This window comes from Symphalangus syndactylus, chromosome 2, assembly GCF_028878055.3.
Source record: "Symphalangus syndactylus isolate Jambi chromosome 2, NHGRI_mSymSyn1-v2.1_pri, whole genome shotgun sequence".
NCBI classification, from domain to species: Eukaryota; Metazoa; Chordata; class Mammalia; order Primates; family Hylobatidae; genus Symphalangus; species Symphalangus syndactylus.
In genome coordinates, this window is record NC_072424.2 from 52,134,505 (window position 1) to 52,161,280 (window position 26,776).

The 26,776-nt window shown below is 36.6% G+C and overlaps 2 protein-coding genes across 11 annotated transcripts in view; one reads left to right on the forward strand and one right to left on the reverse strand.

Moving 5' to 3' along the window:
* B3GAT2 (beta-1,3-glucuronyltransferase 2) overlaps positions 1 to 15,174 on the forward strand; it is a 93,363-nt gene extending 78,189 nt beyond the window's left edge. Inside the window, exons 3-4 of the mRNA XM_055257048.2 lie at positions 13,706 to 13,854; positions 13,935 to 15,174. Coding sequence (XP_055113023.1) covers positions 13,706 to 13,854; positions 13,935 to 14,021 — 236 coding nt within the window. The 3' untranslated portion in view covers positions 14,022 to 15,174. The remainder of the gene's footprint in view (positions 1 to 13,705; positions 13,855 to 13,934) is intronic.
* SMAP1 (small ArfGAP 1) overlaps positions 13,669 to 26,776 on the reverse strand; it is a 187,621-nt gene continuing 174,513 nt past the window's right edge. For 7 of the 10 annotated variants that reach the window (XM_055256971.2, XM_055256991.2, XM_055257020.2 and 4 more), the window contains 4 exons: positions 23,026 to 23,150; positions 18,616 to 18,787; positions 17,407 to 17,714; positions 13,669 to 15,445 (listed from right to left, as the gene is read on the reverse strand). In XM_055256971.2, coding sequence (XP_055112946.1) covers positions 15,311 to 15,445; positions 17,407 to 17,714; positions 18,616 to 18,787; positions 23,026 to 23,150 — 740 coding nt within the window. In that variant the 3' untranslated portion in view covers positions 13,669 to 15,310. Of the gene's footprint in view, positions 15,446 to 16,214; positions 16,303 to 17,406; positions 17,715 to 18,615; positions 18,788 to 23,025; positions 23,151 to 26,776 lie in introns of all 10 variants that reach the window. The other 3 variants (XM_063618643.1, XM_055257006.2, XM_055256981.2) reach the window with 1 other exon arrangement.

The window sequence follows — 26,776 nt, forward strand, 5'->3', positions numbered from 1 at the left end:
AGTATTCAGCAGATTAACAGACCTATTTAACAACCAAGGCATGCTTTTTCATTCTTCTTCCACACCAGAAGAAAATAATTCTAAATTATAATTGGAAGTAAATGCAGGAAGCTACGGTTCTGTTTACTCGGTAGGAAAGGGTAGATTTGGAAGAAAATCTATCATGGCTGTGAAAGAGCACTTCACGACATATGAGCATTCAGTCTTAGAGCCATGAAAATTATAAAGGAACACTTGAGGAAACAGTGGCAATTCGGAATAGTAAATAAGCAAAGGAAACATTCCTCTATATAGCCTTCTTTTCTGCTTTCTATATTTGATTTAAATCTAGTGGAAATGAGGCCTAAATCAATTCTACTAACACATTTGTTTCTCACTTGGATAGTTTTGAAATGCCAGGGCTGGAAAGTACAGGGCCAGGGGGAAAAAAATAGTAGTTAAGTAACAGTTTTCTGTTTTCAATCATCAAACCCTACATTACAGTATTTTCTTTTTCTTCTATACTTACCTATCTCAATGGGTGGTAATGGGATTTGGGGTTGCAAAAAGAGTAATATCATTGGGAATGACAGAGTAAGGACTTCTTAATATTCTCATCCATAAAAACAATGAGAACACTGGCAAAATTTGTCAAAATCAACTCTTTAAGAACTATGCAAATTAGCTAAAAGTATGCAAGAATCTGGGGAGTTTTTTGTTTTTTGTTTTTTTAAAAAAAAGGCTAAATCTTGGTAAGAGCAGTATTGTAGTATATCAATTTGCCCTGTTTCCATCCCCTTCTCTCCATTTCCTCCATGGTAGCTTTGAAAACCAACAGCCCTGTAATCATGGTGAAAACCAGCAGCATAGCAGTTACTTAAGGGCAGAACAGGGTTGGAACTCATTCAGAGCTCCATTCTAAGAGAATTGTCATTATGTGATCTGTCTAGCAATTCCCTAGAAAACCCTATTCACAAGGCTTGTCTTTATGTGACCTCATTCACCAGAGCAAACAGTCTTTTCCCTGGGGGCATTTGTCAAAAACAGCTTGTGGTGATTGTTTACCATCACAGCTCCGTGAGGCAATAACAGTTGTGGCAAACAAGCTAAGCAAAAAACTTCATTCCATAGGGGCATTTGAAAAGCTCTGACATATTTCTGGAAGGCCTTGTGGATGTGTAGGACTGTATGCATGCCCAGGGCTATGTGCTTATTCAAGAAAATCCTTACAAAGCCCTCAGTTTTCCCCTCTTAGTATTGTGAGCCCCTGTGCAATCAAGAAGTGAAAGCTAAGGCAGTTGTAAATTGCCTGGCTGAGTGTTGAAAGCATGCCCAAATGGACACAGAGCATCTTGGCAAAGACTGAGAGACTCTGGTTCCAGGCATTTAAGGAAATCTATGTCCAATATTTAGTTGACCTCTAAGCTAATTGAACACAGACTTCATTGCCCACACTCAGCAAAGAACACAGACTTTACAAAGTTAGTTCAAGAAAGTCACTAAAATGATAATGACAACAATAAAAGAACAACTAACCTTAGAGAATCTGATTTCCAGAGTTGTCACATTATATTATTTCAAATGTCTAGTTTTCAGCAAAAGATTACAAGACATGCAAAGAAACAAGAAAGCATGACCAATACACAAAAAAAGAAAGCAGTTGATAGAAACTGTCCCTGAAAATGTCTGGACATTATACTTGCTAGGTAAAAAGTTTAAATCAGATATTTTAAATATATGGAGTCCACTAAAGATAACCATGTCTAAATAGCTAAAGAAAAATAGGAGAATGATGTCTCACAAATAGAGATCAAGAAAGAGATAGAAATTATATATTTTTTAAAAAGAACCAAATAGAAATGCTAGAGTTGAAATGTACACTAATAAAAACAAAAAATTCAATAGAGGGGCTCAAAGCAGTTTCAGCAGGCAGAAGAATCAGTGAATTTGAAACATAGGTAAACTGATATGATCCAGTTTGAGGAACAGAAAAAAGAACGACGAAAAATGAACAGGGCCTCATAGTCTTATTATTCACATATACTAATATACATATGAGTCATAGAAAAAGAGAGAAAAAGGGGCAAAAAGAATATTTGAAAAAAAATGTTAGAACTTCCCAAATTTGTATGAAAAACATTAAACATTGAGGAAGCTCAGTGGTTTCCAAGTAGGATAAACTCAGAGATTCACACCTAGACACATCATAATCAGTTGAAAGCCAAACATGAAGAGAATCTTGAGAGTGACAAAAGAAAAGTGAATATGATTAACAAAGGCTCTTTAATAAGCCTTTGTTTATTAACAAAGGCTGATTTCTTATCAGAAACCACAGAGGCTAGGAGGCAGTGGGATGACAGATTCAAAGTACTGGAAGGAAAAAAAAAAGATCAACCAAGAATTCTGTATCCAGAAAAACTATCCTTCAAAAACGAAGGAGAAATGAAAATATTCCCAATTAAACACCATGAAAATTCATTGCTAGCACATGTGCCCTACAAGAAATACTCAAAGGAGTCCTTTAGGCAAAAGTGAAAGGATGCTAGACGGGAACTCTAATCCACATGAACAAATAAGAACACTAGTAAAAGTAACTACATAGATAATTTTGAAAGGCAGTATAAATGTAATCTTTATAGCTCTTTTCTCCTGTTTTGAAAAACAACTACATAAACCAGTCATCAAAAATCTGGTTTGAGGAGCACAAAATGTATAAAGATATGATTTTTATGACAATAATAGCACAAATGAGGGGCAAAGAATGGGTCTATGTAGGGGCAAAGTTTTTTTATACTGTTGAAATTAAGTTGGTATTAATCTGAACTAAACTGTTACAAATTGAAATGTTAATTGTAATCCCCATGGCAACCTCTAAGAAAATAACTCAAATGATAAATGACAAGAGAATTAAAATTGTACACTAGGAAATATTTGTTTAATAATAAGGCAGTAATAGAGAAATAGAGGAATAAAATGACATTAGTCATGTAGAAAACAAACTTCAAAAAGACAAATGTAAATCAATTTATTGGCAATTACATTAAACATAAGTGGATAAAAATCCAATCAAAAGGCAGATGGACAGGATGTATAAAAATGATCCAACTATATGCTGTCTACAGGACAAACATGTTAGATTCAAAGACACAAATAAATTGAAAGCAAGAGAATAGAAAAAAGTATATATCATGCTAACAGGAACCAAAAAAAAAAAAAAAAGAGCGGGAATGGTTATATGAACACCAGACAAAATAGACTTTAAGACAAACTGTTACTAGAGACCAAAAAAAAGTTATAATGAGAAAAGGGTCACTCTGTCAAGAAAATATAACTATAAACATATCTGTGACTTACAACAGAGCTCCAAAATACACAGGCTGGGCGCGGTGGCTCACGCTTGTAATCCCAGCACTTTGGGAGGCCGAGGCGGGCGGATCACGAGGTCAGGAGATCGAGACCATCCTGGCTAAGACGGTGAAACCCCGTCTCTACTAAAAATACAAAAAATTAGCCGGGCGTGGTGGCGGGCGCCTGTAGTCCCAGCTACTCGGAGAGGCTGAGGCAGGAGAATGGCGTGAACCCGGGAGACGGAGCTTGCAGTGAGCCGAGATTGCGCCACTGCACTCCAGCCTGGGTGACAGAGCGAGACTCTGTCTCAAAAAAAAAAAAAAAAAAAATACACAAAGTAAAAATGACAAAACTGAAGGAAAAAATAATTCATCAATAATCATTGCAACTATCAACATCCCACTTTCAGTACTAGACAGAACAACTAGATAGATCAACTGGGATAGAAGACTTGAAAAACACTGTAAATCAATTAGATCTAACAAACATCTATAGAACACTCCACCCAACAAGAACAGAATACACGTTCTTCTCAAAGGCACAGTGGAACATTCTCCAAGATTATAGACCATCTTAGGCCATAAAGCAGGACACAATAAATTTAAAATAACTAAAATTACACAAAGTATGGTCTTGGTTTATACTGGACTGAAATCAGAAATTAATACCAGAAAGGAGTTTGTGAAATTCACAAATATATGGAAATTATACACACAATCCTAAAAAAAAAATCAATTTGTTAAGAAATCACAAGGAAAATTGGGAAATATTTTGAGGAGAAGGAAAATGGAAAAACAACATATGAAAACCCATGGGGGTACAGCCAGAATAGTGCTTAGCAGGACATTTATAGCTTCATATACCTCCATTAAAAAGAAGAAAGATCTCAAATCAATAACCTAACCTTCTGCCACAAAAAAAAAACTAGAAAAAGAAGAGTAAACTCAAAATAAGCAGAAGGAAGTTATTAGAGAAAAATAGAGAATATAAAAACAGTATTAAAAAATCAATAAAAATGTTTTTTAAAAACCAACAAATTGGGAAACCTTTAGTTAGACTGTCAAGAAAAAGGAGAGAAGCCTCACATTACTAAGATCAGGAATGAAAGCAGGAATATTAATACCAACCGTACATAAATTTTATGAGAATACTTTAAAAAATTGTATTGCAACAAATTAGATAACCTATATGAAAATGGACAAATTATTGGAATGACTATTAAAACTGACTCAAAAAAATCTAAATAGGCCTATAACAGAGAGATTGAATTAATAATCAACAAAACTTCCCTCAGAGAAAAGCCCATTTTCAGATGGCTTTACTGGTGACTTCTACCAAACATTTAAAGAAGAATTACCAATTCTTCACAAATGCTCCAAAAAATAGAAGAGAACACTTTTGAAGTCATTCTGCCAAGCCAGTGTTACTCTGATACCAAAACCAAAAGCATCACGAAGAAAAAAACAAAACAAAACACAGACCTATATCCCTTTTGAATACAGATGCAAAAATCCTTAAAAAAAATACTAGTAAAGTGAATTGAGCAACATATAAAAAGGATTATACACCATGAGCAGGTAAGATTTATCCCTGGAATATAAGATTATTTCAAATATAAAAGTAAATCAATGCAATACAACATATCAATACAATAAAGAACAAAAGCCACACAATTATATCAGTAGATGCAGAAAAAGCACCTGACAAAATTCAGCATTCTTTCATGATAAAAACACTAGAGAGAAGATCAATAAACTAGGAATAGGAGGGAACTTCATCTGTTTGATAAAGCATATCTATGAAAAATCCACAGCTAACATTTTTAATAGTTGAATGCTGAAAGCTTTTTCCCTAAGATCAAGAATAAGACAAGATGACCCCTCTACCCATTTGTATTCACCATTGCACTATAGCTTATAAAAGGCATCCCGATTGTAAAGGCACTAGTAAAACTATCTCCATTTATGAATGACATGATCTTGTACATAGAAAAATCCTAAGGAACACACACACACAACTATTAATGCTAATAAAATGTGTTCAGCAAGACTGCATTGATACAAAATCAATATATGAAAATCAATTGTATTTATATACACTAGCAATGAACAATCTGAAAATTAAACTAAGAAAATTTCATTCACAATAGTGTCAGAAATGATAAAATGCTTAGTAATAAAGTATGACATAGGAAACTATAAAATATCACTAAAATGAAGAACTGAATAAGTGGAAAGATATGTTCATGGATCAGAAGATTTAATGTTGCGAAAATGGTAAAATTCCCCCAAATTAATCTACAGATTCAATGCAATCTTTATCAAAATTCTGGCTACCCTTTTTGTAAAAATTGACAAGGTGTTTGTTTCTAAAATTGATATGGAAAGTGATGAACTCATAAGTTGGGGGACTTATACTTCCCAATTTGAAGACTTCTAACTACAATAATGCCATCACCACATGGAGCGACATGCGCCTTGTAGTCCCAGCTACTCAGGAGGCTGAGGCAGGAGCAACCCTCGAGCCCAGGAGTTTGAGACCAGCCTGGACAACATAGGAAGACCCTGTCTCAACTTAAAGCAAACTACAGTAATACAGTGTGGTACTGACATAAGGATAGCCATATAGATTAATGAAATAGAACTGACAGTGTAGAAATAAATCATTTATGGTCAGTTGATGTTTGCCAAAGATTCCAAGACAGTTCAATGGGAAAAAAAGTCTTCTCAAAAATTGGTTCCCAGAGTTATGAATATGCTAAAACCCCCTTAATCATACCATATGAAAGGACAAATGTTAATATATGTGAATTATATCTCAGTAAGGAGGGGTGGTGGGCAGGAAAGATGGAAACACACAACATTCCAAAAGGCAGTGTATGCGTTGCTAGGAAGAGGTATGAAAGGAGAGTTGGCCAGCTCAGAATTAGAGGAGGTCCCACACATATCTTTCTTTCTCCAGCAAGTTCCATGACTGCACTGTGTGTATATACTTTTTAATTTGAAAGTTGAAATCTTCTTATTGTTTAAAGTGGGGGGAAAGAGAGGCTTTTGAAATTACCTGATAGGTATTGGTAAAACTAAACGTGTGTCAAGAGCCCAATACTCTAGGACAACTACCCAGAATGATTATTACAGAGAAAAAGCTGTTAGTATCTTTCTTGTGGCCAAACTATAAAAGTCTTGTTGCCAAAAGTCATCGTTTGGAAACTGGAACTAGTTCTTATTTGTAACAGCCTTGCTGAGCTTAGATGATGTATAGTTGGAGAAGAGAGAATGTGGCAGTGGGATGAGCCTGTGGAGGTGAGGCTAAATTGATACTTACACAACAGAAGGAACTGAGAAGCACTATTGATACTGTTAACTGTGGCTGAAGGGAGAAGAGGAGGCTTGCTGTACTACTTCCTTTCCAATATTTCTGCCTTTTTTGTGGGGGCGGGAGCCTTATTTAAATGGCCAGGATCTCCAGGACTTTGTTGAACAAAAGTCAAGAGCAGCCATCCTTGCCTCATTCCAATCTTCAGGGATTTAACAGTCTTTCACCATTAAGTATAATGTTGGCATTAGGTATTTTTGTAGATGCCCTTAATAAGTTGAGAAAGTTCACTTCTAGTCTTAGTGTGCTGAGAGGCTTTTATTTCTTCTTTCATTATGACTAGATGTTAGATTTTGTCAAAGCATTTTCTCCAGCTATTGTGATAGTCAGATTTTTTATTTTTTAGTCTGCTAATATGGTGAATTACATTGATTGATTTTGAAATTTTAAACCAACGTTGCAATCTGGAGATAATCCTCAAGTGGTCATGATTTGTTGTCTTTTTATTGTTGAATTTGATTTGCTAAAATTTTGAGAATTTTTCTGTGATCATGAGGATTATTAGCCTGTAGTTTTCTTGTAATGTTTTTGTCTGGTTTTGGTATCAGGGCAATGCTGGTCTGACAGAATAACTTGAGAAAGATTTCCTCCTTTTCTAGAAAAATTCATGTAGAATTGCTATCATTTCTTCCTTAAATGCTTGGTAGAACTTACCAGTGAAGCTCTCTGGTCCTGGAGGATTGTGTGTGTGTGGGAAGATTTTAATTATAAACTTAATTTGTTTGATACAGGGCTATTTCACATTATCTATTTCTTCATGAGTGAGCGTTGTAGCTTGTCTTTCAAGGAATTTTTCTATTTTGATCTAAGTTGTCAAATTTACTATCATAAAAAGTTGCTTATAATAGTCCCACATTATCATTTTAAGGTTTGTAGAACCTATCTCTTTCATTTCTGAGGCTGGTAATTTATATCTTCACTTTTTCCTGATAAGCATGGGTAGAGTTTATCAATTTTATTAACTGTTTTTTCCTAAATGACTAGGCTTTTATTTCACTTATCTTCTCAATTGTTTTCTATTTCTACTTTAGTCATTTCTGCTCTTATATCTATTAGTGTAGTCCTTTTCTCCGTTTACTTTGGGCTTCATTTGCTTTTTTTTTCTAGTTTATAAAGGTAGGCGCTAGTTCAACCATTATGGAAGTCAGTGTGGCGATTCCTCAGGGATCTAGAACTAGAAATACCATTTGACCCAGCCATCCCATTACTGGGTATATACCCAAAGGACTATAAATCATGCTGCTATAAAGACACATGCACATGTATGTTTATTGCGGCACTATTCACAATAGCAAAGACTTGGAACCAACCCAAATGTCCAACAACGATAGACTGGATTAAGAAAATGTGGCACATATACACCATGGAATACTATGCAGCCATAAAAAATGATGAGTTCATGTCCTTTGTAGGGACATGGATGAAACTGGAAACCATCATTCTAAGTAAACTATCGCAAGGACAAAAAACCAAACACTGCACATTCTCACTCATAGGTGGGAAATGAACAATGAGAACTCATGGACACAGGAAGGGGAACATCACACTCTGGGGACTGTTGTGGGTTGGGGGAGGGGGGAGGGACAGCATTAGGAGATATACCTAATGCTAAATGACGAGTTAATGGGTGCAGCAAACCAACATGGCACATGGATACATATGTAACAAACCTGCACATTGTGCACATGTACCCTAAAACCTAAAGTATAATAATAAAATAAAATAAAATAAAATAAAAATAATAAAAAAATAAAGGTAGGCACTTAGGTTATTGAATTCAGACCTTTCTTATCCGGTAAGTGCTTAATGTTTTCTAAAAACGAATTTCCCATCTAAGCACTCCTTTAGATGTACCCTACACATTTTGATATGTCTTATTTTCATTTTCATTCAGTTAACCACTTTATCATTTCCCTTTTGATTTCTTCTTTGGTTTGTATTTTGCTTAGAATTATACTGTTTAGTTTACAAATATTTGGGATATTTTCCAGATATCTTTGTATTACTGATATCTATTTTAATTCCACTGTAGTCAGAAAACATATTTTGTACAATTTAAATTATTTTAAATATATTGAGACTGGTTTATGGCCCAGACTATGGTCTGACGATCGTGATAATGTTCCATGTGTGCTTTAAAAGACTGTATTCTGCTGTTGTTGGGTGGAGTGTTCTATAAATGTCATTTAGGTGTAGTTGAGAGTGTTATTTAAGTCTTACATATCTTTCCTGAGTTTTCAAGTTTGTAAATTTTTCAGTCGTCATTTCTTCAAATTTTTTCCCTGTCGCCCTCATTCATTCACCTTTCACCCTGTTCCTGTTACTGTACAGTGTGTGTGTGTTGGTCTTGCCTTTTCTGTTTCATTTTGGTAGTTTCTATCATTATGTGTTCGAGTTAACTTTTATGCTGCAGTGTCTCCTCTGCTGCTAATCCCATCCAATGTATTTTTCATCTCAGACATTGTATTTTTCATCACTGAGGTGACTTGGGCATCAGGCATTTTGAGTTTTATGTTGCTAGATACTGGATGAGAGAGACATATATGTATACACACAACCATACATAAAAACACATATATATGTAATGTCATACTATATTATAAATACATATGTATTCTTGAGCTTTGTACTGGGACACAACTGAGTTAACTTGGAAACATTTTGATCCTTTCTGGGCTTGCTTTTGAAGTTTGTTAGGCAAAACCATCTCAGCCTTTAGTTTAGGGCTAATCAATTTGACCTTACAACAGGCACAATAACATTCCAAGTTCTCCTCCAGGGGCTCCAGCTGTTACTAGGTAGCTCCACTCTGGCTACTGAGAATGGGAACTGGTCCCCTCCAGTAACTGATTCACCTGCTCCTTGCCAGTGGTTCTGTACCTGGCCTGAGATAGCTGTGTGAGCATTTGCTCTTCATACTCAGTTGAAGACTTGAGGAGAGCCGTCTACAGATCAGCAGAGTTCTTCCCTCTCTAGTACTCCACCCGCATATCCTAGTTGTCTTGGCCTCCTCAATTCTCAGTTGTTTCAGTTCAAGGGGACTGCAGAGGTTTCCGGCTTCCCTTCCCTGTGGTGTAGCCTGAAAACATACTTCAGGCAGGAAGCTGGGGCCGTTGTAGGGGTCACATTTCTCTTTTCTCAGAGATCTCTGTCTCATGTGCCTCTTTTCCAATGTCTGGAAACTTTTTCAATCATTTTGTCTGCCTTTTCGTTATTTAAAACAAATGAGGAAAAACCAGTCCCTATTGCAATTTTGTCCAGAAATGGAAATAGCTTGTTGGACTTTTACAGATTTTCTACACGGTAATCAGTAAGCATATATGGAGGTAGGCCCTATCCCTCTGCCTGAGAGGGAATAGTTATTCCTGAGTATCCATGGGGAATTGGTTTCAGGACTGCTACCCATACCAAAATCCATGGACGCTCAAGTCCCTGATATAGTGTTTACATATAACCTAGGCACATCCTCCTGTATACTTTAAATCATCTCTAGATTACTTACCTAATACAATGCAAATGCCATGCAAATGGTTATACTATATAGCTTTAAAACTTGTATTATTTTGACTGGGCGCGGTGGCTCACGCCTGTAATCCCAGCACTTTAGGAGGCCGAGGGGGGCAGATAACTTGAAGTCAGGAGTTCAAGACCAGCCTGGCCAACATAGTGAAACCCCGTCTCTACTAAACATACAAAATTAGCCAGGCGCACGTCTGTAGTCTGAGCTACTCAGGAGGCTGAGGCAGGAGAATCGCTTGAACCCAGGAAGCAGAGGTTGCAGTGAGCCGAGATTGTGCCACTGCACTCCAGCCTGGGCAAAAAGAGTGAAACTCTTTCTCCAAAAACAAGCCCTATTATTTCTTGTTGTATTGTCATTTTTTTGTTTTATTTTCAGATATTTTTAATCTGAGGTTAGTTGAATCTGCAGATGCAGAATCTGCAGATACAGAGGGTGACTTTGTATCCTCCCCACCTAACTCTGCTGAAGAAGTCAGGAAATGCTGCCTTCTCAGTGGACAATCATTTTTATTTGCATTTTTTTTTTACTCAGCTGACGAGGGCAGAAAATCCTACTCCCATGATTTTCATAAGCATCTCCAAAGTAACCAACATCTTTAAAGATAACGAATCTCACTAAAAAAGGAAAGATATAATACTTGAAGTATAAATACTTGGAATTACCCAAGAAAACAGCTTAGGTTGGGAATCAATGGTTTAGGATTCCCTTTACTGTGATTTCAGAGGGGAGAACTCTTTATCTCTGCCCCCAGCTTCACAGCAGGTCAGATTCCCCAAAAATAACCCAGGGGTTGACCTAGTTAACATGCAGTCTCTCCTGCCAGCTGTGACCTGCTTCCTTTCAAGAGATCACTGAGCAAAGGAAATTGCGTTAGCTGATTGAGGGGCATCTGAATTGTGCTCCTCCACCCCTTCGTATTAGAGAACAGAAAAACACTTGGGTACTGTGGAGAGCCACACGCTAACATGTCTCCAGGGTGCTGGCCTTTCAGGTGTGCACCATTCTCTAGTGACACCAGGAAAGGGGACCTTGCAGCAAAATGATGTATAGCTTCACAACTGGCTGTTAACTTTGCATAAATTGTAGATTTTGCCATGTAATTCTGTGTTTAGAGTTGGAAGGATATTCCTGTGCTAAGGAAAGCAACAAAATAACCTGAATCCTTCAGTAGTCGTGATGATTAATGTGTTAAAGTCTTAGGGGAAAATGAAGGAAATCTGATCCAGGTGGCTCCATATCATTTCCAGAAATGACCTCTGCACAATTTGGATCCCATGTTTTTGAGAGAATGGGGAAATACAACCAGTATCTTGAAGCCATGTGAAGAACATATCAGGAGTTTTAGTGTGACTGAGAAGGGCAGGCTCTCATCTGGATTTGAAAAAAAAAAAAAAAAAAAAAAGGATAAAGCTTATTTATACGCATATGGAAAAAAGCAAGAAATCTTTTCACACTAAAATCTGATCTGACCTGTTGGAAAGGGCACTTTACGTATCAACTTGAACCTTTGGCTTTTGTTGAGGGGTCTGGTGGTTGTCCTAGCTGTGTCTAAGGAAGCCTTCGGACTTGTTACCAGAGTTGCTGTCACATGTAGGTGTCCTGGCTTTGCTACCTGGAATTTTCCCAAACCTTTTAAATCTGTCAATCAGTATTCTTCCAGCCATAAATGGTGGCTGGCATCACCTGCCCCTCATGATCACACTGACAATGGTATTTATATTTATATATTGTAGTATCTTTTGGACAGTGCTTTGCAGTCAGTGGAGTCTTTCCATACCTCAACTTTTCATCAAACATTGAGTTGAAGTGTTACACTTCTCTTGCAAATAAAGAAATGGGGAAGTTAGAAAATCAAGAAAGGTTAAATGAGTTGGCCAGTGTCCCAGGGGCAGGGACCTAGGCAAAAAGGCAAAAACAAAAGGCTTCTAATTCCAAATCCAGTATTCCCTGCTAAAATGTGCCACCTCCCTCCCTTTAGGGTTGGTGGAGGTATCGATACTGAGGCTAGTCCTACAGCTAATGCTTTATGATTCTTTGTTCTGCTTCACTCAGCACCTGCTGTACCATGTTATGTTTGTAAGTGGCTTAGTGTTAACTTTTCTCCAAACAGCAGCAGGGTCTGGAACAGGAGACTGGCCCAGTCTGGCATCTGGAGAGGATGATGGTTGTGGCGTTCTCACAGCTTCTCCATTACCACCTGGTATCATTTAGTATTACTTTGCAAACTGAATCATAAATCAACTCATTTAATGTAGAGAAGGGCAAAAGTTGCTGAGAAATGTTTTGGGGGTTGGTCCTCAGAGCTTCAACGAGGGTGCCTGACTTCACAGTATCTATCACCTTAGTCACTAAGGAAAAAGAGATCCAGGGCTTCAGACCTTCAAAACAATTATTACTTGCTGAGATGGCAAAAACAATTGTAGAGTGCTTCAATGGTTGAGCTTTAAACAGTTTGTTAAACTACAGATAAAATACTAATGATTCTTTTTTCTTTGAGACAGGGCCTCATTCTGTTGCCCGGGCTGGAGTTGCAGTGGCACAGTCATAGCTCACTGCAGCCACAACCTCATAGGCTCAGGCAATCCTCACACCTCAGCCTCCTAAGTAGCTGGGACTACAGGCACGCACCACGTGCCACGACACCCAGCTAATTTTTCTATTTTTTGTAGAGACAGGATCTCATTATGTTGCCCAGGCTGGTCTTGAACTCCTGGGCTCGTGATCCTTCTGCCTTGGCCTCCCAAAGTGCTGAGATTACAGATGTGAGACACTGTACCCAGCCAGTAATGATTTTTCGTATGACCAAACCATTGAAGAAAATTTACACTTATTTTTGGTAAATGAAATACCAAAAAAAACTATCAGATGATGGCCTGATATCTCTTGCACTGATTTCTGCCCCACATACACTTTTTAGATTGAACCGAATTAAAATATAAACCAGATGATTAAAAATTAGGTATGATTCATTTTCTAGCTAATTGGCTTTACTTCGTTGCTGCCTCTTCTAAATGCAAAATGAATCCAAGCAGTGCTGAATTTAAGGAAGCATACATAATTATTACAGGGCAGGCAGGAGAGGTGGGCATGTGGTCTCATATCCCACGTGTAGTTAGGTAAGCATGTATGTTTTTCAGCTGCATTTATTTCTTAGTTATTCCTAGAGTGGCAAATGTGGGGGGTTGATGACCACCTGAAACAGCAGCTTATAAAATTCACCCTTTATTATCAACAGACTAAACTTCCTATTTTGCATAGATGCTCCTGTGCACATCTTTATTTTACACGGAATGTAAAATATTGTAATGACTGATTTTCCTTTGAGACTGTAATACAGGTAATGTTCCTATTCAACTTTGTAAACCAAGACCTGACACACAGTAGGTATTTTAAAAACTGTTTTGATGTGACCAAAATTATACAGAAAAAAGAGAAGTACACCAGTATTTTAAAGTCTTTTTTTGTGGTTTATTTTTCACAAAGGATTTGCTGTAAGTCTTCAAGTCATTTTGTCCAATCCAAAAGCTGTATTTAAGCGTCGTGGATCCCAGCCAGGGATGCAAGAATCTGACTTTCTCAAACAGATAACAACAGTCGAAGAACTGGAACCGAAAGCAAATAACTGCACTAAGGTATTCATTACACTTGTGCTGCCTGACCTCGAGTGTCGGCATGAAGAGTGCGCTACCCAAGCTATTTCCTTCCCCTTTAGGTTCTCGTGTGGCACACTCGGACAGAGAAGGTTAATCTAGCCAACGAGCCAAAGTACCACCTGGACACAGTGAAAATTGAGGTATAAATTGAAGCAGCAACTGGTGCAGTTTGCCCAGCCAGTGGATCCATATGGAAGAGGATGTTTGGAGTTTAGGCTGCAGAGCATTCAGGTATTGTTTGTTTTACTTCAGTACAACAGCCTTTCTTGTCATCTGATGGACATCTGTTTAAATGGAGCTTGTCAGTTAACATAAGCTAATTGGATGGTTGGTACAAAATGTATGTTTTGTCTTCATTTGTTCTGCATGTTTTCTCTACACCTAAATTGGAAGATTTTTGTACAGTGCCGATACTGCAAGATACCACTCTGAGTATATTATATATTTTTCTTTTTCTCCAATCTGCCCTTATAATTGGTAGACTTGAACAGGTTTTTAAAACAGACAAGTATTTTGTCAGCTAAACGTTCCTGATTCCTGACTTTGCAACACTAAGTAATTTTTGGAAGGTTAGTGGCAGTATACATCATAGGAAATAAAAACCCACAAATGAAAAGGTCTATGGAGTCATCTGTTTAATGTAGGGAAATAACATTTTGTCAATACTAGGCACCATAAAATGTAAACACAATTACTGTCATAAACCTGGATATACCTTCAAGGATTGAAAGTGGCTTTTAGTTACCCTGTTTGCATATAGTGCAGAAAAAGGTCTTCGTGTTAGCACTATGTACATTAAGAAGAGATCCAAATTACAAGAGAGGCAGATAAAATTTGAATTCTTTAAATATTCATTAAACTAAGTTTTGGAGTAATATCCAGGTTTATCTTCCTTTCACTAACCACGTTCCCTGTTAAGCACATCATAACAACAGCACGGTGAAGTGAATGATGAAATAAAAGAATTTTGATACACTAGAAAACAGCGCTCAGTGAGACATTTACATTCTATTTATATGATTAAACATTTGATCATACAGTACCTTCCTACAGGATTACTGGCTAATTTTGGGGTGGGGTTTATACTGTTAGAGGTATTACTAACATGATAACTACTTCCCTTATGTGCAAACATTAGAGCTATAATTTTATTGAGAGGAAAACTGATTTTGCAAGTTGAGCAGCTTCTCAAATAATGCAGTATATGAAATCATGGGAAATATGAGCAAAGCTGCCCTTGACATAAAATGGTTTATCAACCTGCTTTTCACCACATAAAATTGAATCAGTACAGACCAACACGGTCAATCAGATCATTCTTAATATGAACAAATGAGTAAAAAGAAAAAAATATGCATATGAATAAACGGGAACTAGATGCGTTTCAGCAAGGAATGTCAGGTGGTAGTTCTGGAGGAAACTTGTATTGCAGTTTTCATTTCCACAGTTGTGTGCTGAGAGTCTGACCCGATGAGCTTCCAGACCATCCTGCTGTTGTGCTGGGGGGCTGGCCAAAACCTGCAGTAGGGGTTGCACTACTGATACTCATGCCAGCCATTTGCTGATTCATCTGTGAAACATATAAAAGGCTTAGTTCAAGAGGCTTACTTCACTTTTAATTCCTGTTTCTCTAGCCACACAGTTGGTCATTTTTTCATTAATGTGAAAACTAGTCCAAGCACTGGAATAAAAGCAGCGTACCATACAAATATTTCTTAAAGCAAATAGCTACTTTGTTCCCTTCTTTATCTACTTTCTAGATTCAGTTTCCCCAAAGATTAACCACAACTTAAAAAAAAATACCAAAGCGATCTTGGGATTTTAATGAGTCCGCTACTCTAACTAACTTTCACCTACACTAGGATATTGTGCTTTAACTACTAAGGAGTAAGAAAATTTTAGGAAGTAAAATAGTCTAAAATTATCCTATAAACTTTGTATGATAGCTATTATTCTCTATTAAAATCTTATATACTTCCTAAATATTTTAAAAGTGGTCATAAAGCATTTATTTCTCTTGCTGATCTAACAACATAAACATCTAAAATTTATTTTCATTGTATGCAATAAAGTGTAAGATTACATGTATTTTTCTTCAAGACTGGAGTCAAATATATATATAAGCATCTTAACCCTGTGATTCTCTTACTTCCAAAATTGGTGATAAGGAAAGGCAAGATTTACTTTAGAGTGAGTGGGTTTAAAACTTACACTCAGAGTTAGACTGTGTTCTTAATTTAATACATTTGACTTACTTATTTACAGTTTCAAAGACACTAACATAAACTACATCACTAATCAGGCATAAGTGTCTGAAGAAGCAGATCACGTCTTCATACCTACTAAAGGACATTTTAACCACCTTGTCGTTGGCCAGTAGATTGCACTGATGGAGTGCTGGAGAACAGCATCACCCTTCTGCATTATCTGCAAGTAAGAGCCAGTATTAACTCCTTCCTGGTTCATCTAGCACCTTAACCTGAGCTGGGTGTGCTTCAGCATGTTGACCATGTGACTGACACTTAGCACATACAATTTTTTAGATTCCCAGCGGGTAGAGACCAATGTTTTACCTACATTCTTGTAAATGGTGGTAGCAAAATTAACTGGGATATACAGTGATTGTACTAATGTTAGAAATCACTCTAGACTATTCCCTGAATGCTCTAAAGGTAAAACAAGTGACCAAACAGAAACCAAGATTGCCAAAATGCTGGAGGAACATCAATGGGAAGTGTAAAAGGAAGAAGAGTGGGAGCATGAACCTCTCTAAGAGCCTTTGTCTGTGCAGCTAGAGAAAAGTCAGAACACAGCACCTGAAATAGAAATGTTCTATCTTAGCTCTAACTAACTTAGGTAGAAATAGGATTTTATAATATGAGGGGATGTCTGGTTCACACCTTATGGGAATTGAATCTTTTTGTACTCTTTTTAAACATAAAAGTCATTATAGAGTATGTAAAAAGAAAATACAACTTTACAAAGGTTTTTGAACAAAAAATTTTTAGAGAACCATGGGGCAGTAATCATCTGCCCTGAAAAATAGCCTTAGAGCCATCATAAAATAGTGCTTCGAGAATATAAGGCTAGATTTTTTTTTCTAATAAAAGATCCTCAAATTCTTAGTGAAGCTAAGTTGTCTAGGTGGACTGTAAAAACGTCCCATCAGCAAACTGGATAAAGCTTTAGTGCTAATCTCAGAGGTGGCAGAGAGGGAGTCTCGTGATGCCTAAGATAATTTCTGGCTATTAGCAAACAGATTAGTGGTGTTCACGTTACGGTTACATTACAATTTGAAATGAAAGACGTTTAACCTTTTTTTTACAGAATACTCTAAAATAGGGATAATAACACATCATTTGTCTATCTGATACAACTTCATAATATTTATAGATACTTTTGACCCTATAACATATTATCCCTATTGAATTCTTTCTGCCAGATCACTAGACTTAAAAAAAAAAAAAAAAAAAGATTTAGAAAATAAATCTGGTTTGATTTGGGAGAAGCTAGAAAGTAAATGACCCCTACCTGTGAGAGGCTCCACTGGGGCTGCTGAGCTTGCGGCAGGCCAAACTTACTCTGGGGTGCACCCATTTGTCCCACCATTCCTCCTTGGGGGCCAACAATGTTCTGAGGAAGTGGCATCACACCAGTTTGTGCATTTCCCATAAACCCATTGGGCATGGGCATGCCCACCATCATGCTTGGACTCTGTCCCATCACATTTCCTATAAGGCCAGGAGCTGCAGGCACAGGCACGCCCATCGATGGAAAGCCCTGAAATGCAGCTGGTGCTTGTGAGGTAAATGGTATATTTGTGGGTCCCATAAATACACCTGCACCACAAAAAGAAAATGAATGAAGACGGAGCTATCATGTGTAGTTGCACTCACCTCTATAATCACAGAAAAATTGCCTTTCTGAACTACTCACAGCAAACATTTTAATTCCAGTTTGGCTGCTCCTACTACTCAGACCATCCCACACCTAAACCCTGAGAGCTGGTTGTTTCTAGGATGCAGACAAATCAGTTATTAACCTGAGTAAATTTAATTAAGAAATGTAAATCATAGGCAACAGCCACACAAAATATCTTCTACTGTGAAGACCAAACTATGTAGCATGACATCATACACTGTTTTATTGCCGACTTGTACTACTGGTCCCCCAGTACCAAACAGGGAAGTGAGAGCTGACTATATCTCGCTTCAATTGGTGTAGTGGGCTGCCAAACAATTTTAGCTCACATGTGAAATGCAGCTCATTATTTTAAAGGAAATGGTCTGAAAGATTAAAACTCTGTAAACAATAAGCCTTATGCTAATATTTTGTTATGATTACAAAAAAATTCATAGATTTTTTTTAATCCATGTGGTAACTATAACTAACTAAAGACTGTTCACCTGCAGAGAAAATATACTATACGCAGTCACAAACTTCATGCAAATCAAGTTTCAATAATTCATCAGAGATAATCCGTGTTCTATAAGCTTCTGAAACAACATTTAGTGATCTATGAACAGCTTGTTAATTCCAAATAAAGTTCTGTGAATCCTGTACATGCCTCTTAATTTTTTAATTCTAATGCTCGTTCATTTCGGCTTCATAGTTGTATAAACTGCAACAACAAAAGCACTCACGACATGGAACAATAAAAGATATATAATTGATCTTATTATAATTACAAAGGATGTACTTCTAGTAATGTCACTGAAAGCAGATATCAAAATTCATTACCAGGAGTACTTTGCTGTTGAATGGTTCCTGTGCCATACAGAGATAAGATGGAGTCTTTGGAAAGTTGTTTCTTTGCCACTTCTTCTGATTTTGTAGTTTGCTCAGTGAATAAATCTAGATCCCCAGATGTTACTGTAGACAGGGTTGCAGCTGCTGGTGCAGAGGGTGTCCCCTGAGACAAACACCACAATCAGCTATCAAATTCTGCATAGTAAAGCGCAGCTTATCCATTACTTAAAATCCAAATGTAGAAGGTAAAAGGGTGCCATTCAAGAGGATCACTTACAAGCCCATACAAAAACATCTACAGCCAAGACAGTACTTCTTAATTTGAATCTGTTCATGTAGGTAGACTGAAGCATTTTCACAGTAAGTTGCATTTACTACCTAAGGTGACGCCAAGTTTTTGCTCATCAAATCCTGGGGCTCAACAATAGTTACAGACCAGAGGACCACCACTCCATAGCAACCACTGCTTCAAGAAACTGGTATCCTTTGGAATAAAGAACATTTCTACAACTACAACAGACTGTAAGAGGATTTGCAATGGCGACTTAAAAGGTTTTATCTTTTCAAAACCTGCATCATAGGATTTTTATACATCTAATCAATCAGTTTTAACTACAATATTAGACTGCTTCTAATCTATCCAGAAATGAAGGCACAGCAAAACTTTGACCATCCATAGTCTCAACATATCCTGCCCTTCACTTTTGGACAAGGGGGTAAATGAACACAAATACAAATAAACATGTAGATATTTAATATAAAACAAACATTTTCACTTAATCTCATATCTTGCACACAGTATTATACAATCACAACTGCTAACCTTAATCATCTCCGTAGTCATTAAACATTAAATCACACTCACATGTTATATGGACTTGTTTTGAATATGAAAAGAGTTCCAAAGAATTCTATGAAGACTAGTAAAAGCTGGCTGATTCTTCTCAAACTAGAGAATAAGGTGAGTTGCAAGTGGAAATTAAATTCAAACATTTAATGTCCTCCTAGAACACCATGTAATAAGTTACCATGCAAACACTGTACTTATAAAGTACACAGAACAGTATTTTGAATCTTATGACTAAGCAAGAATTTTAAGTGACAAAAAGCCACTTAATTTTCCAAAAATTCAAATATGTAAGAAATTAGATATCATGGAATGCTAAATATCACAATACCCTTGAATAAAATATATCTAAGCTACCAATGAAGCAGCAGCAGATCATAGCGCTAAAAGCATGGGCTGCAGCCTGTGTGCCAGGACTAGGGCCTGCCCCCACGACTTTCTGTGGTACACTCAGACATGTTACTTAACTTCTCCTTTCAGTCTCTCCCCTGTAAACTGGGGATAAGCTTGATCACAAGAAGTGTTTTGCACAATGGTTGGATTAAGTACTTGGTGTTTATTGTTAATATTGTTTATAAAACAAAGCAACTACATCACTAAGTCATCTTTTTATCACACTTAGTATCTGTTCAACCTAAAAGTCTGCTGAAAACCCTGGGGTCTATTCCCTGTGGATAAGAGAGAACTATAAGAAAACCCAAAATGTTGGGAAGCTATGATTCCACTCTGATTGTGGAGCAGCCTCATACATACTGTAAACATCATCATATGAAACGCCTACCTCAACGAGGACACAGTCTAGAAACAGCCAAAGCAATCAGCAGGACTAGTAAGCACTCAAATGTCCACTTACTTTTTGGTGTTCCATTCACCAGCACTACGACCCCAGGATAAAAGGGGAACAACTTCTGCCTCTCATTTTACACTTCAGGAAGCTGCAGAGCATCTAACTGAAGGCTCTCTGGCCTTCTGGGACCCAAGGGCTTAACCAAGAAAAAACAGGATTCAGCCCTTGTGTATGTCTAGGTACTGTTGGTATATGGGTATGTGTATGTGTATGTGTATGTATATGTATATGTATAGTATATGTATAGTATATGTATATGTATAGTATATGTATAGTATATGTATATGTATATGTATAGTATATGTGTATGTACATGTATATGTAAGAACAGGAAAGGGGTTTCTCCATGTCAACAATGAAGACTCTGGAACTGTTCCTCTCCAGCCCCCAAAACACAGGTACACTCCTGTCAGCTAAGTATTTCTAACCCCTTTAAGAAAGACTAGACCCCAGACGGGAAGGCAGAGGGTAAAATCAATCTATTTCATATTCATAAGTTAGAAAATATTTTACCAGAATTTATATATACTCAGAAAATAACACAAGGAGTGAAAGAATACAGGGTTCAGAAGAATTCAAAATCTTGGTGTCCACAACTAGTTTGAGCCCGACTTCATGTATTAAAAACCCAACAAAATGAGTAAATTACATGGTAGCAATATATGCATAAAATCTGTAGTTTCAGCACCATCCCCCATTTTCAAGGCATTATTTTGAAAATATATCTGGATTTTTTTTTTTTTTTTTTTTTTTTTTCCAGATGAAGTCTCACTCTTGTCCCCCAGGCTGGAGTGCAATGGCGTGATCTCGGCTCACTGCAACCTCCGCCTCCCGGGTTCAAGCAATTCTCCTGCCTCAGCCTCCCGAGTAACTGGGATTACAGGCGCACGCCACCAAGCCCAGCTAATTTTTGTATTTTAAGTAGAGACAGGGTTTCACCATGTTGGCCAGGCTGGTGTTGAACTCCTGACCTCAGGTGATCCACCCACCTCAGCCTCCCAAAGTCCTGGGATTACAGGCGTGAACCACCATGCCTGGCCAAATACATCTGGATTTTAATCTCTACATGAAGTTTAGACGAAAGATACTACTGTTCACCAAATATTTTACAGGGCTCAACATAACTGGTACAATCTAACCAGTGCTCAACATAACAGTGTTCCAAAAGAAGTATTAGATATGATTTTAAAAATTAACCCTATGTCCTACCAGGTACTGCTCAGAATGCCTAAAGTCTGAAGGCCAGCTGCCACCCCTCTTAAAGCCAGAGGCTACACTCCTTGTCATGGCACTACTTGTGCTTAAGAATTAAATGAAGTCTGCATTGTTCTACTTGCTGCTTTAATACAGAACAGAACACGTGAAGTACACTGAAACCTCAGAGATGGGTTCTAACTCTCTTAAGCAGCTGCAAAGCAACTGTCAGACTCCAGTGACAGTGCTAAATAAGCCTAGCAGGTATAACAGCCGCACTACAATGCTAGACTAAAAATAAATGGCTTTTCACATTCTGATTGTCAAATATCCTAAATACTTCTTTCCAAAGACACAATATTAGACAATTTTGTCACATGTACCCCTATGCCTGTACCAATTTGTAAGGTAATAATGTTAATTGAAATAACTAACAATACTCTCTTTTTTATGTGTGTTACAGGAGGGGAAGAAGGGGCAAAGCCATAAAATAAGCTATTTGCTGAAAATAAACACTACTGCTGCAGACAATTTTGATAAAAATCCATTTAATTATTCCTAAGAAATCTACTTGTTCCATTCTAATGGTAACTATATAATGACTATCATAATAACAATAAATATGTGCAACAGAAATATGTTACTAGCCTTATTATAAGACATTGACTTTTTCTTATTAAAACTGTCTATCAGAACAATTCAGATTTGACTCAGTTTTTCTATGGAAAAGGAAATATTTTATCTCAAAAATTATGCTGCACAAACTGGTTGTTTATTTGTAAAGTATAAACTTAAGATAGAATCTTAATGTTGTATGCTTAAGAGTAATTTGTTTCCTGAAAGTTCATATAGTTCACATTACAAAAATTCCATGTAATGTTAAGAAGGCAATTCAAAATTTCTTCACCATTAATACTTTTAAAATATCCCAATCATTATTATTACTGTTCTAGATTTTTTAAAAATCACTTAAAAAAAAAAGCAAGGTAGATTTTAAGGCTAACTTAAAACATAATTTACCTTCGTTTTACCTTTATTTTAAAAAGACAATGAGTACTGAATTTGCTAGAACTTCTGCAGTCAATATTTACAAACAGCCACAGTTTTAAAAGCTCTGAAGTAAGTGACCTTGTTGATCTCAGGAAAGTTGAGGTAGTCAGGGTTTTTCCACTTGTTCATTCTAAATACTGTTGTTTCCCTAAAGCAAGGGTTAGAACTTTAAAGACAGTGAATATTTTAGGTTTTGTGGGCTATACATTCTCTCTTGTTAATCTGCTTTTGTAGCAGGAAAGCAGCCACATACAGTCTGTAAACCAGTGGGAGCGGCTATGTGCCAATAAAACTTTATTTGCAAAAACAAGCTGCTGGCTTAGTTTGCAAAACCCTGGCCTAAAGAACAGGAGACTTTTAAATCAGTTACTGTTCAGAAACAATTCTTCCAAAATTGAAATTTTGAAACTTTTCAAAAAGGAAATAAGCAGTGACCATATAGAACCATATTCTTATCACATACCTGAGCTGGGGGCATGACAGTTGCAGGTAAGGGATTAGAAATCATCGGTCCAAAGATGTCCAGATCATCGTTCAGGGGTGGCACCGTTGTGTTCCCATTGGTCACTGGTGCCACAGCAGGGCCATCTGAAAAGAATATAGATTCTCGTCTTAATGTAGTGTATCTTAAATTACTTGAAACATGGCATTATTTTAAAAATTGATATATGGTTAAAAAAAAAGAACAGTTCAAAAGTTGGTAAAACATTTGTTCTCCTTCTACCCACCCCGGATCCCCTGTCCCAAAGAAACCATTTCCAGTTTTGTTGATTCCCCCAGAAATATTCTTTATCCACTGGTTTCTAGATATATATCCAAACCTCCTTTTTAACCAATGGTATCATACTATTCACATTATTTTGCACCCTAATTTTTTTTAATAAGATCATAGATTTTTATGGTGCTTCCTATATGCCAGGCACTGTTCTGGGTACTTAACATGTATCAACTCATTTAATCCTCATAGCCTTATGAGGTAAAAACTACTTTTGAGATAAGGGGCTAAGGTGGAATTTGATACCACACTCTTATTAATAATCCCTCTCCATAAATGTATGTGTGAGGGTGTGTGTGTTTTGGAGATAATATCATTTTTACCTACCACGGAAATAAGTTTTGATGATCTAAAACATCTGAAATGTTATGTTTTGAAGTCACAACATGGAAGAAAACTAGATAGAAAAAAGAAAACACACATACAATACTTAAACTGATTCTACAGGAAGCATCCATAAAACTCCAAAATAAGTCCTTTATTCCAGCACAGCCACTTTTAGTGATGGCTGTACCAAGCCACTGCACTGTACAGGGAAAGGGACTCTGACAGAGCTTCCTACTTAAAAATTCAAATTAAAAAACAGTTTTTAAAACTGTAATTTCAAGAATTCAAAACCGGTTTATTTTATATCCCCTTTTTATGTTCGTGACCATTTGGAGGGGCCGGGGGCAGGAGCTGAAGTGGAGTGCTGTGGGTTGAGTTTGCATGACAGCACTCCAGGACTGCAACATCTCACAAGGTTCAGTTTTCTGTAACCACAACCAAGTAACAGTTCAGAGCATCACGACTCCAGCCTCTTCAGAGTTATAGCCTAATTAACCTTCTATCTTAACAATTTACAGTCTCATTTGATCCCTCTTTGGTAGACCATACTCTCATCAAAGGGAAATCTGTCATCTTTAAAAACCTTTTCAACAATGAATGGGGTATCTTGCACAAAGTAGATACTCAAATACTGACAAATTCAATGGAGGGTCTACCATCTCATTCATATTTCCACCACAATCCACAGAAACTCAGAGAGTTCTTGTCTTTTTCCAAGTATACCTATAGAAATTGGTATCTTTTATTTCCCTGTTTAAGCTTCAGTTACAAAGAATTATTAACACATAATCACGATAAAATATTTTTTGCTATTTAATTTACAAAAGAGTGTGTAAAGCCCAAATTAGGTTAATCTGAAAGTTATTCGACTGCAAATTTTTCAAGTCATTTTCAGTGATATCACATTATCACAACCATTAAAAGAAACATATTGATATGTATTATACATGTTATATCTGTATCAAGTACTATGGACAATTAAAAGGTGAAGCAATAAAACAATGTACGTAGATTATAATTTATATAGAATTTTAAACTGAGACAACTATCAAAGAATTAAGACTCATACATGAAAATAATTTTTTTCATTTCTAACCCTTTCAAATGGCAATATTCAAAGTTAGACCTCCTTAAAGCGCTACTTTGTTTTCCAGTTCATTCCATACCCCATTTACATGATGTATAGTACATTATATAAATATCAGCCAGAAATAAAGTGGTATTTTAAAGGGACAAGGCATTCTAGGTTTAAAAACACAACTAAAGAATACCTTTTTTGTTTGTATCTGCACTTCGGTAAAGAAAGTCCAATAATAATGACATATAAGCCAGTGGTGCTTTAACTCGTGAGCTACAGAGTTAGAGATGGGCAAATATCATCATCAATTAGACATGTTTCATTCTATCACATGAATTGAGGAAGCACTTTATTAGCTACAAATATAATTATATATAAAATGTATATATATTTATGTACAAATTTTATATGTTTATAAAATTTAAACTCAAATAGAAGCACATGTCCTCTAAAACAATGTAAACTACAACCAAAATAAAAGGAAAAAAAACGGTGACAAGCTGAATATAAGCAACTATTTCCAGTTTTTCCGTTACAGTTGTTTTTACTTTATTAAGTAGTAGTTAACAAAATCAGACAAATTAATGGCAAAAAAAAATTTAACATGAGAAAATCCCGTTGATTTTTTGGCAAACTGAGAAAATACTATCAATTGCTTTTTACTATAGCACATGTCAATCTAGTTCACAGAACACCAGTGTGCCCAGGATGCATTTAGTGAGAATCACAAAGTTCATCCACTACAAGCCAATGCTGTGTCTTATTACTTTTATAAACTGTACAGCTTTCAGAAATTTTAAGTCTGTTCTACTTAGTACCTTAGACTCCTCTCAGAATATTTACTTATACTTTCAAATCTAAACCACATTTGGTATCTAGCAACATATTTTCTAATCCATAAAACAACACACAGCACATTACTTGGTTTCTGAAGTCTTATTTTACCTTTAACCCCCTTTAGTATCACATATGTGACTAATAACTTGTCCAGTGTCACAGAGCAGGAGCAAAGTCTTAGATTGTAATCTTATTCAATGTTTACTGTAAAAGCAACACATTCTTGTAAAAGATTCAAACCGTGCAAAAATGAAGAAACTAAAAGTACCCACCATAGATGGTGGTAACAGTTGCACAATGTGAATGTACTTAATGCCACTGATTATATATTGTAAAATATTTAAAATGGTAAATTTTATGTGTGTTTTACCACAAGTTTAAAAACAATGTATACAGGATCATACAAAAATAGTCTTCTTTATATAAAATTATTTATGTATAGGTAGGGGATTTGCATTCTGTGATACTGCATGTGCCTATAATAATTTATTTATTCCATGTGTGACTCAAGAGAATTTAGGTAGTTTCCAGATTTTCACCATAAAAACAGAACATTCCTCTATATAAAGTCTACACAGCTCATGTCCATTCACTGCAATGTAACTTGAATTCTGTTTTTACCACTGCACTATAAACAAGTCCATATTCTCTTTCCATGTGCTTTTTATTATTATTACTATATTAAAATTAGCCTCTTGAAATTTCTGGCATTTCACACAAACAACAAAGTTGTGATCTCTCTGTAACCAGCCACCATGGTTAATAGAGCTGTCATGAAGTCAATTCACAAGGTAAGTCTGAGGGACTTCGGAATCCTTTTTAGAATGAGACGGAGGAAGCACCTGCTTAGGGACAGCAATCTTTGTGGCAAGGCTGACACTGTTTTCAATTGATTAAGGAAGACTTTTTCATATTCCCCAAAAACCTGAGGTAAGGAACTTTCTGCCAGGCCTCACCAAGATTTTTCTCTACACAGCATCCTTGTGATGAGCATAAGTGACTGCTCTCTGCTCTCACCATCTGCAACATACCTGCCCCTCTTTTGTATCTACTCCATCTTCTCCCCACGTGATCCCTTAATGGTGGGTTCTGGATTTCACAGCCATCAATTTTTCTAGTTACTATCAAAGCTATGCATTCACAGAATTGTTGAAAAAACAAATTCTTAACCTAAATGAAAACTTCTCAGTCTTGCAA